General features: G+C 35.2%; 1 protein-coding gene across 1 annotated transcript in view; it reads right to left on the bottom strand.

Moving 5' to 3' along the window:
* The window catches only part of PIK3CB (phosphatidylinositol-4,5-bisphosphate 3-kinase catalytic subunit beta), a 189,748-nt gene that overhangs the window by 40,098 nt on the left and 137,236 nt on the right, over nucleotides 1-12,414 (bottom strand). Inside the window, 4 exon segments of the mRNA XM_043595281.1 lie at nucleotides 146-245; nucleotides 1,446-1,589; nucleotides 5,176-5,297; nucleotides 10,431-10,619. Of these exon segments, the coding sequence (XP_043451216.1) occupies nucleotides 146-245; nucleotides 1,446-1,589; nucleotides 5,176-5,297; nucleotides 10,431-10,619 (555 nt within the window).

Below are 12,414 nucleotides of genomic sequence, written 5' to 3'. Positions count from 1 at the left end.
TTAATGTATTAATTAGGTTCAGTTACTGAAACTTCCATGGAATAATGGGAGAAATAGCATATGATACAATTTATCAAATACCATGTGGCAAACTGAACATGAAAATAAAAAAAAAATTTTAAAAACAAAACCAAAAACCAGATACCTGCTTAGAAAGCACTTTCATATGCCCTACACTTCCCCGGCAGTATGCTTCAAGGATGACACCAAACTGTACTGAGACAGCAGGAATATGCACTTCTGACCTACAAATAAGTTAATAATATTAAGATAATTTGCATATAAAACACTTCAGATCACCAAATAAAAATACTGACTTCATATTATGAAATAAATGTATGATGCCAATCAAAACACAGAAGAATACATCATCTTGTCCACAAATATTAGTGGGATGGGCAACTTCCCAATTCTTTAAACACCACAGATCAAAAACATGTGTGATTATATAATTAATTTTTTATTCCAAAAATCCAAAATTTTCACATCTCACCTTGTTTGCTTTCTGTAGTTGAAACAGAACGTTGCCAATTAAGACAATAAAGTGAAATGCAAAGATCTGATTCACATCACACAAGTGACTAATCCCTCAATTAGCTTCAATTCAATTTTTTCTCACTTAAAGAATGGTGTACCCATTTGAAAAAGGAAGGAACAACATATTCTGTTACTCCCGGAAGGGCTTAAAAATAGGAAGGTTGAACTGGATGAAAAAGATGACAAGTTAAAAATAAGAAAGGAAAAACCTCTATGAGTAATAAAGGAAATCAAGATTCAGAAATGTAGCTTCCAAAATCATTATCAAAATAATATAGAGCTCATTTTCCTTAAAAAGTTTAGCTAAAATGGGGGAAAGTCGTATTTTTATGACAGTCATTAGTTTCAGTATTCTCAAGTCCAGATGAAAAAAACAAAAATGTCTGAGTACAGACTCAGAAATCAGGAACCAACAATTTTCCTAGGAAAAAAGGACTTCATTTATCCTTTCTGATTTTACTTCTATATCAACTTGGTGAAATAAGGTTCACATATTTCTAAAATTGACCTAATAAAGAAGCTGAAAATAATGTTGCTCTTGTTATAGGAAAACTTTAAAATCTTTATCTATTGGTACCCAAAGCCTTTCAGAAGGAGTAAGTGTGGTTTTAGCCCAAGAATATTAACAAAGTAAGTGCACTTTACTAGAAAATAGCAATACATTAATTTTTAGTTTCAGTTAAAAATCAAGGAGGCTTGATGGGACACTTATCTGAATTACTTTGCCAAATCCTGAAAATTAAGAGTTGGGTATCAAGAAATAGAAGACACCAAGAAGAGTATGAATGTTATAAATGGCTCAAAAACAAGTAAACCAGCCAACTATTACAGTAAATGTCCCGTATTATGCTGATTTATATTTACAAAAGCACCAGGTAGACACAAATCTAAAAATATAAAAGACTTACCTAAGGTGCCAAAATAGAAACTGCCCTATCCTGCGGTTAGCAAGTGCTCTTTCTAATAGGAATCTAGAGAGGGCACAATCAAGAAAAGGCTCGTATTTCAAAACTTGCACCAGTTGTAAAAGGTATTGAGAGAGTTCTTCATCACTAAAAGAAACAAAAGACAAAATAAGTCACTCAACAACCAATGCCAGAAAGAGATCCCATCCCATCAAACTATCAAACACTAACTTACTGAAACGCAATGGTTCTTTTGGGTCAGGCTTGTTATGTATGCTTACATTCACTGTCCCACTATTAAAATAACACAAGAGGGGTGGCCTGAGTGGCTAAGTCAGTTAAGCATCCAACATCAGCTCAGAGTTACAATAAAATCGGGTACTTTAATACTGATTTCTGATCATGCAGGAAAAGTTATATACTCAGTCAACACATTTGTTTGTTTGTTTGTTTCTAAGTTTATTTTGAGAGAGAGACAGTGCAAGTGGGGTAGGGGCAGAGAGAGATGGAGAGAGAGAATCCCAAGTAGGCTCCACACTGTTAGCACAGAGCCTGACACGGGGATTGCACTCACAAACTAAGATCATGACCTGAGCCAAGACCAAGAAAGAGTTGGAGGCTTAACTCACTGAGCCACCCAGGTATCCCAGGCAACCAGTTTTTTTAAATAAAAAAATTCCATCAGTACTTTTTAGTAATTTATTTTCCTTTCTAATCATTAGGGTTAATTCCTTTTCCCAGATTATCAGTGTGTTAAAACATTAACTTTAAATAATTTAAAGGATAAGGAAATGAGTGTAACTGAGAATTGATTCACTGAATTAATACAACATAATATTGTAATTAAATGAGCTGAATTAATTAAGGTTAAGAAGTTCTCTATTTTGTGTCCATTTCTAAATCATACACTTATAAACACACTCTTATCAGAGGCAATTCCAGTGGTCAGGTGAGATGAATTCCAAGTCCTCTACTTACTAACTATAGTCTTGGGCAATAAACGGTTAGGATAGTAGTCTAATGCAGATCTGGGACTGAAACCCAGTGCACTATATTAAAAAAAACCTCATTAGCCAAAAATTTATCATAGGAAAATGCATCAGAAATACCAATATAGAACATGGAGATCACAGCAATCTCTTCCTGTATATAAGTTTATTTAAGAGAAACACCTGAGGGGCTCCTGGAGGGCTCAGTTGGTTAAGCATCCAACTTTGGCTCAGGTCATGATCTCATGGTTTGTGAGTTCCAAGCCCCACATTGGGCTCTGTGTTGACAGCTCAGAGCCTAGAGCGTCCTTCGGATTCTGTGTCTCCCTCTCTGCCCCTCCCCAACTCGCTCTCTCTCTCTCTCTCTCTCTCTCTCTCTCTCAAAAATAAGTAAACATAAAAAAAGAAAAGAGAAGAAAAGAGAAGGAAAAAAAAGAAAAGAAAAGAAAAGAGAAGAGAAGAGAAGAAAAGAAAAGAAAAGAAAAGAAAAGAAAAGAAAAGAAAAGAAAAGAAAAGAAAAGAAAAGAAAACACCTGGCTCAGTATAAAGGGAGCCAGGTAGCCCCTTTCCCTCAGATCTCCAATGCAAACGTAGGGAGATGAGACTAAAGCCCAACTTGCAGCCTCATTTTTTAAAACTATTCACCAATCTTAAGTTTATTGTAAAATCTGTGCCTTTTATAAAACCTACAAAAGGGAGGTGCCTGGACGACTCAGTCAGTTGAATGTCAGACTCTTGATTTCAGCTCAGGTCACAATCCCAGGATCATGGGATCAAGCCTTGCATCAGGCTCCACGCTGAGTATGGAGCCTGCTTAAGAGTCTCTCTTTCTCCCTCTGTGCCCCCACCCCCCTAGTCACCTATTGCCCGTGCGTGGGCACTCTCTCTCAAAAAACAAAAACAGGGGCGCCTGGGTGGCTCAGTCGGTTAAGCGTCCGACTTCGGCTCAGGTCATGATCTCGCGGTCCATGAGTTCGAGCCCCGCGTCGGGCTCTGTGCTGACAGCTCAGAGCCTGGAGCCTGTTTCAGATTCTGTGTCTCCCTCTCTCTGACCTTCCCCCGTTCATGCTCTGTCTCTGTCTCAAAAATAAATAAACGTTAAAAAAAAAAAAACAAAAACCCAACCAACCTATAAATGGTGTAAAAGATAGAAAGGAAGTACGGAAATTGGGAAGGCTTCCTCTTTCCTTATACTTCTAACTTCACTCCCTTAAGATAACAACTATTGAAAAGTTTGTGTAATTTCTTTTGGATATCATGTGGCTTGAAACATATATGACTTTAACAAGAAGAAAAAGTGTAACAGTATCCATAATTTTCTCAGAACTTCTATTTTTTCAAATAGCCATACAGTATAAACCTCATTTTTGAAACGAGAAATGGATAAACCTGAATATGCCCATTGTCTGAGATGGTCTCAATAATGACATTTCTTCAAATAAATCTAACAGATTTTCATACATGTACTAGCCAAATGGGACTGTACAAACATGTTCACTGAAGCACTAGGGAACAGGGAAGTCTGGGGAAAACAAAATGCTATTCAATAGGGAAATGCAGCAAATAAGATATATCCCTATGATAGAATATTACACAGTAGTGAAAGAAAAAGACTGTATTTATATGTAATGGTAAAGAATGACCTCAAAAACCCAACAATGAATTTTTTAAAATCAAGATTTAAAATAATACATATGGCAAAACATATTGGTGTAATTTTGTAATGTACAATATTATTCTACATATTTTTATAGATATAAAAATGCAGCATCAACAGAAAAATGTGGTATAAAAGGATACAGACCAAATTCATAATCATGGTTGTCTTTGGGAAGTGAAAGTAATCAGGACTAGGTAACAAAACTATGAGGATTTCACCTTTAGCTGTAATGTTATTTGCTTAAAAGTATAAAATTTTTTAAAAAGCCAAAATATTAACACTTCTTAATTCTGAGTGGTGGACAGAAAAGAGTTAACATAGCAGCAGGCCTGACTGCTATCCTTTTAGAAAGGCTGTTAACTACACCCGCCTTTTGGCTGGCATCTGGAAACATAGCTTTTAGAAGGCTTCCCACCACCTAACAGATTAGAATGGCTTCGTGTGTGTAAACTGTTCTTACCCAACGGTTGATGCCCCAACACCCATTTTCCTTCTAGGAGTCTAGGATTTTGCTTTTGTGTTTGGCAGAGGGTGTTTATGTGACCAGCCCCCAATAAAAACCCTGGCCACCAAGTCTCTAACAAGCCCCCCCGTAGACAATATTTCAGACACGTTCTCACAACTCACTGTTGGGAAGAATTAAGTATATTCACTGAGACTCCACTGGTAAAGAACTCTTAGAAGCTTCTGATGGTTTCCTCCAGACTTTGCTCCATGAATCTTTTTCCTTTGCCAATTCTACATTGTCTCCTTTCGTCTCATAAGTCAGAGCCAAAAGTATGAGTATGCGCTACATCCTGTAAGTCCTAATGAATTGTGGAAACCAAGGGTGATCTTGGGGACCTTCTGACCCAGTATGTTTTTGGGTTTTCTTTTATAATATAGGCTAAACATGAAAGACAAAGGAAGGAGTCTTTGAGAGAGAGGGAGGTAGAGAAGGGAATAGGGAAGAATAGATGAAAAATATGCTTTAAACTGAGTAATTCCTAGCTCTTTCCTTTCTTATGAAACATTCAACATACATCACCTTCACTATCTACACCCAAGTTATTCCTTTCCTCAAAGAAAGCCACCTGTAGTATACCTCATCTGTCGCAGGCAGCCCACAGCATATTCTCGCACGTACTGATCTGGATAGTTGAAATCTAGAAGCTCCAAGGCCTCCCGGGGGGGCAGTTTAGGCCAAATCTGAAGTAGGGCTTGAAGCTGTTGAAAAATTGAAACTGGTTCAGAAATTATAGGGGGGGGGGGAATAATCTATTTTTCCTTGGCACACAGGAGCAGAGATGGGTCAAAAGAAAGAAAACGCATACTTACAATTACATAGGACTCAAAAATCCACTGCTGTTTACATAAATTAATAATGTCTTTACTGAAATACTCTATAGATAAGCAAGTAATAGAATGATACATTGAATATGCGATTCTACAATCATTAGCCATTAAATAATTTTGTAATTTTATAAAGGAAAGAGAGAGAAAGAAATGATCAAGGAATAAAGGTAGGAGAGTCTGGGTGGCTCAGTCAGTTAAGCATCAGACTCTTAATTTAAAGTTAGGTTATGATCTCACAGTTGGTGAGAGTGAACCCTGCTTCGGGATCTGTGCTGATAGTGTGGAGCCTAATTGAGATCTTCTTTCTCCCTCCCTCTCTGCCCCTCCCCTGCTCATTTGCATGCACAGGCAAGCACACACTCCTGTACTCTCTCTCTCTCTCTCTCTCAAAAATAAACATTTAAACATTTAAATCTAAAAGCGGGGGAGGGGAAGTGAGAGAGAGAGACACACACACACAGAATCTAAAGCAGGCTCCAGGCTCTGAGCTGTCAGCACAGAGCCCGATGCAGGCCTTGAACTCACAAACCATGAGATCATGACCTGAGCCGAAGTCGGAGGCTTAACTGACTGAGCCACCCAGGTGCCCCTAAGTAAACATTTTTTTAAAAAGCTGATAATTATGATTCGTGGTCCTTCAAAGCTCACCCCTGTTGGACAAAAATCTTATTACTTAATATTTGATAGATTTCAATGGGTTTTCTTCCAAAGAAAACACACAAAATGTATGCAAGATTAGAGCTACAAAAACATGGCAAACAGATGGAAATGACCAGAGGACTTCTCTCACTTGACTGCTCAATCTCACAGTCATATTGCAAGAGGTAGCCAGTGAGTATCTGCCAGCTAGCCACCTTGTCATTTGTCATTTGACCTTATGCATGAAACTTGGACTTTTGAGAACTAAACATAGTTTTTAGTGTATTATTATTATTTTTTTGATTTAACTTTATTTTTTATTTTTTAAAATTTACATCCAAATTAGTTATAGTGAAGCAGTGATTTCAGTAGATTCCTTAATGCCCCTTACCCACTTAGCCCATCCCCCCTCCCACAACCCCTCCAGCAACCCTCAGTTTGTTCTTTATGTTTATGAGTCTCTTTTGTTTTGTCCCCCTCCCTGTTTTCATATTATTTTTCTTTCCCCTCCCTTATGTTCATCTGTTTTGTCTCTTAAACTCCTCATATGAGTGAAGTCATATGATTTTTGTCTTTCTCTGACTAATTTCACTTAGCATAATACCCTCCAGTTCCATGCACATAGTTGCAAATGGCAAGGTTTCATTCTTTTTGATTGCTGAGTAATACTCCATTGTATATATATACCACATCTTCTTTCTCCATTCATTCATCAATGGACATCTGGGCTCTTTCCATACTTTGGCTAATGTTGATAGTGCTGCTGTAAACATGGGGGTGCATGTGTCCCTTTGAAACAGCACACCTGTATCCCTTGGATAAATGCCTAGTAGTGGAATTGCTGAGTTGTAGGGTAGTTCTAATTAGTTTATTATTTTAATTCTACTAATTATTCAACTGCTCTCATTAACTATGTCAAGTGCCCAAAATAGGTCAATAATATTTGAATGAATACCTAGCAGCTAAGTTAAAAGGTATTTTCTCAGATCAAGCAAATTTAACCTCATTGAAGATACTTTTTAAGAAATTAATTTTTCTGGGGTGCATGGGTGACTGAGTCCGTTGAGCATCCAACTCTTGATTTCAGCTCAGGTCATGATCTCACAGTTCCTGAGATACAGCCCTGTGATGGGCTCTGCGCTGACAGCACAGAGACTGCTTGAGATTCTCTCTCTTCCTCTCTCTGTCCTACCACCTCTCAAAATAAATACACTTTAAAAAAATTAACTAAATTTTTCTATTATTTTACATTTACAGAAAAAAATAACACTTTTGAATTATGGGGACAGGGCTATTAGAGAAAAAATGTCTAAAAATGCTCCTAACAAGTGTAATAATGAAAAAAAAGTTTGACACATACTGGTTTAAAGATATGAAACACCTACCTCAGACCACTTTTTATCACTGATGAGACCACCCTCCCCACTTTGCCCAAAGTTCTAATAGACCAACAGTCCTCATTATGGAAAGAGGAGTCAAGGGGGACCATTTCCTGAGGGTCTGAAACAGTAGTTAAAAAAAAAACTAGCATCCCCAGTTAACACATGGACTACAACACTACACACAAAAACAATACAGGGCAGATAACATTCTGTAATACTAGATGGTTAAACTATGCTGGGAATTAAAAAGAGCACTACTATTGGAAAGAAGTTACCTTTGGTAAGATTACTTACAATTATTAAAGAATTAATTATATAAATGTAAACTAAAAAAATTTGCAAAATTCACTACTTTAGTTTGAGGAAAGCTATGAGAGTGAATAGGGAAAATGTGACTCAGCCATATAAATAATGAAGGCAGTGCCAATTAACTACCAGCCTTTTGCAAAGACTATCGAAACCCCTTCCACAATATGTCAACAGAATATTTTCCTGTGGATTAATGGAAGGCTACTCTTTTTTAAATCTTGGGGCAGTGGAGAAGCTGCTCTTCTACAGAATTTTCACCCACGGCTTTTGCCTTTAGTATTTATTGGAATACAAACTTTGCACCAGGCTCTGGCTCTCTATTTAAGACAGTCAATTTATTAAAAATTCAGTTTATATATTTTTTGCACTCATTCACTGTAACTGGCAATGGGACAAAGTTGTGAAAGCAAGCATGTTACTTTTTTTTTTTTTTTTAACTTTTTTAACGTTTATTTATTATTGAGAGACAGAGAGAGACAAAGCATGAGCATGGGAGGGACAGAGACATGGGGAAACCAGAATCCGAAGCAGGTTCCAGGCTCTGAGCTGAAAGCACAGAGCCCGATGTGGGGTTCAAACTCACAAACCGCGAGATCATGACACCCAGGAGCCCCAAGCACATTACTATTTATTCCATCAACTTTTTTTCTCAAAACTACTAAAAAAGAGGATTAGGATTGGCTTTCTTCTGTTGAAATGGAGGACATTAGGTTATATCTGAAAACAATATTTTAGATTACCTCATGGAAATGAGACAAGTATGCTAAATTCCCGAATGTAAAAAAAATTTCTGTCCCCAGGGTTCAAATAAAGAAATATTATGCATAAACTGGCTCATTCCATTTTCTGACAGTTGACCTAAGAAACCTCTCTCTCAGATATCCTTAAGAGTACAGCCAAAAATTTCTTCTATTTTAATGCTATACAAAATAATAATATGATGGATTTCTTGGATAAGCAGTTAGAACTGAACACTAATGGATACATTAGAAGCAGGCAAATGTGTCAAATAAAAAATGCTTATATCTTATGTTCCACCGTTACAGGGATTTCATAGAAAACTAAACTTGAATGTAAATAAGTAAGTAGTCAGAAGATAACTATGTCAAAACAATCAAAACCTATCTAAATGACAAAAATAGTTCCTTTTCAGAGTAAACAATGTTCACATGATCTGACTATATAAATAGTTTAAATGAGGTACATTATAATACAATTAGGTAACATGATTCAAAAAATTGTTAAATACTAGAAATAAACTCAAGAGAAGTCCTTTCTAAACTCTAAACTTAGAGAAGTAAAATAATAAAATAAAATAAAAATAAATTTTAAATATATATGATTAAAATACATATGCATTTCTTGAAAATCTTTAAAAGTCATTTTATGGGACACCTGGGTAGCTCAGTCTGTTAGGCATCGACATCAGCTCAGGTCATGATTCTCACAGCTCATGAGTTTGAGCCCCACATCAGGCTCTGACCTGACACCTCAGCCTGCTCAGATTCTGTGTCCCTCTCACGCTCTGCCCCTCCCCCACTCATTCTCGCTCTCTTGCTCTCTCTCTCAAGAATAAACGTTAAAAAAATTTTTTTTAAGTCATTATAGATTTTACAGCTGAAACGAATATAACGCTAATATAACTAGAATTAAATTAAAAAAAAATTTTTTAAGTTGCTATAGATTTACTAAGACCAGAAAACTTTTAAAAAGATCAGTTGAATTCAAACAAGTAAGGTAAACAAATTTGGTTACTTTAAACATACCAAATGTATTCATTCTGATTAAAAAACCATTTCAAGGATCTTTCTATAGAGCACTGATAACCATTGCATTTAATAAATGACAGTGCTTTTTCCAGCGTTCTGAAAATTAAATCAAGAAACTAAAATTTGTTTGGCTCTTTGGAACAATTTTTTTCCTTTTTTTATTCTGCCTCAGGGCAAACATTCATCAATACTGCCCAACTAAAATGAATGTTAAAAGTGATCTAAAAGGTTTATGCCCTAAAACATCAGCTTCTAGAAAGAGGTAATTTTCAAACAATACATGTTCATTTTAGAACAGTCATCGCAAAAATTAAAGTCATTTTAATATTAAAACATTGGAGCTCATTGAATGAAACTGTTAGAAATAATCCAGAACCTACTTACTACGTGCAGGTAGTAATTACAATGATTACACCAAAAGCAATGTTTTAATTGTTCTTAGTGAAAGATATAGAAAACCTACCTAAAATCTGGAATTTTAAAATCCAGATTTTTAAATTTAAAATCCAGAAAAATTTAAATCCTGCAATCCTGGAAATTTAAAATCCAGAAGCCAGTTTGAAAAGCTGCATACTCTATGATTCCAACTTATATAACATGTAGAAAAGACCAAACTATGGAGAGAATAAAAAGATCAGTGGTTGCCAGGGGTAGGGTGGGGAAATGTATAGGCAGAGCACAGAGGATTCATGGGACAGTAAAAATATTCTGCATAATATGATAGTGATAAACTTGCTAGTCTATCACTTAGAGTATATGTAAAGGTTTAAAACATGAAAATTTCTCCTATGGAAAATTATCCAATCTATGAAGAGATACCTATGTTAGAAAGGACAATGTACATGAAATCAACAAAGTACTATATATTCCCAAAAAGAATTATAAAAATTATCTTTTACTCTTACCTGAGCAACATCTTCAAGTTTATTCCACTTGATCGACAGCAGTAATTTTGGCAGTGACTGTGGGAAATTCTCTCTGCAATCTTGTCGCAAAGTCCAAATAAGATCCATTTCGTTCTCACACAGTTGAGACAAGGGATCCCTGTCCAAGATTTCTTTCAGTACAGCAAGAAACTTTTTTCCACCTCGACTCTAAGAAAGTAAAATACTCATTCATCACATAATTTAATTCTGTGAACAGCACTGGCAAACACTTAGCAAATTTATATACAAGAAATTTATAAACAATTTATGAGCTTTAACATGTAAGATACTAAAAATCGAATTCCTTAAAAAGATTACTAAGGATGGATGCCCTTTTTATATGTTTTATTGATAGAATATTAAATTTGTAAGCTAAGGATGAAGGAAAGAATTATTTTTAAACAGTTCTTAAAAAGGGGGGGAATACGGATTCTTTAAAAGTCCATGTGCAAACACTAGGTGGCAGAATTGCAATTTGGATTAAAAAGTCATTTATTATTTGAACTGAATTTCCTATCTTTCCATTTTAATTTTTAATTTCTATAAACAAATAAAACAACAAAGGCAAACCAAACATATGAAGTTTTTAAAAAAGTGTAAGTGTCTTGTTAGCTCAGAGGCATAAAAACCACTGGATTAAGCAATAAATCTTGGATAAAACTAAACATGAAACAAATACAGTTATCCCATTTTCTTTCCCAATCCTTGTAAGAATAAACTAAAATAATGAAGATGGCCCGTGCTATTTTTTGGATCTAGACTCTGAATTATAGGAACATGAAAAAAAAAAAGAGATTCATTTCCCATACTTAAAGAAAAACTTTATCATTTAGGCCAAAATACATTAAAAAAACAAAAACAAAAAACCTTTCCAGAATAGGAATTTTTAACTGATATTTCATATAAGCATTAAACTAGTTATATTATTTTCTAAAGTAATGAGATTAAAAATAATATATGCACATGTACAAAAGAATGGGGATTATAATTCTCTACACAGACAGAACTGTCTATGTAAAAAATCTGAAAGAATCAACAAAAATATTACCGGAACATAATTAAAGCAAGATTGTAGAACACAGGTTAGTATACAAAAGTAAATTACTTTCCTATATATCAGCAATGTAAGTGCTATTTGAAATTAAAAACCTAATACCACTTACGTTAGCACCCAAAAATATGAAAACTTAGGTATAAAACTAACAAAATATGTACAAAATCTATATGAGGAAAACTACTGAACTCTGGTGAAAGAAATCAAAGAACTAAATAAACAGAAAGATATTCCATGTTCATGAATAGTAAGATTCAGTACTGTCAGAATGTCAGCTCTTCCCAACGTAATCAACAGATTTAATGCAAACCCAATCTAAATTCTGTAGATATCAATAAAGCGATTCTAAAGTTATATGGAGACACAAAAGACCCAGAACAGCCAACACAATAATGAAGAAGCAATAAAGTTGAAGGATTGACACTACCCAACTTAGTAAAAATAAATGTGAAACACAAAACTATAAAACTCCTAGCAGATAATATAAGAGAAAACCTAGATGACCTGGGGTTTGGCAATGGTTTTTTACATATAATACCAAAGGCATGATCCATCAATTAAAGAACCATTAATCTGGATTTCAGTAAATTTAAAATTATCTCCTCTGTGAAAGACACTGTCAAGGGAATGAAGAAAGAAGCTACAGATTGGGAGAAAATACCTGCAAAAAGACTTACCTGAAAGGACCATTACCCAATTACACAAACAGCTCTTAAAAACTCAACAATTAGAAAATAAACCATCAGACTAAAATATAAGTCCTGAACACACAGCTCACCAAACAAGGTACAGACATAACAAGAGCATATAAAACGATGCTTAACATCATATGTCATCAGGGAAAGGCAAATTAAACAAATAAGAGATAAGACTACACACCTATTAGAATGGCCAAAATTCAGAACACTG

Source organism: Prionailurus bengalensis, chromosome C2, assembly GCF_016509475.1.
Source record: "Prionailurus bengalensis isolate Pbe53 chromosome C2, Fcat_Pben_1.1_paternal_pri, whole genome shotgun sequence".
NCBI lineage: Eukaryota > Metazoa > Chordata > Mammalia > Carnivora > Felidae > Prionailurus > Prionailurus bengalensis.
This window is presented reverse-complemented; position numbering and strand designations above follow the sequence as displayed.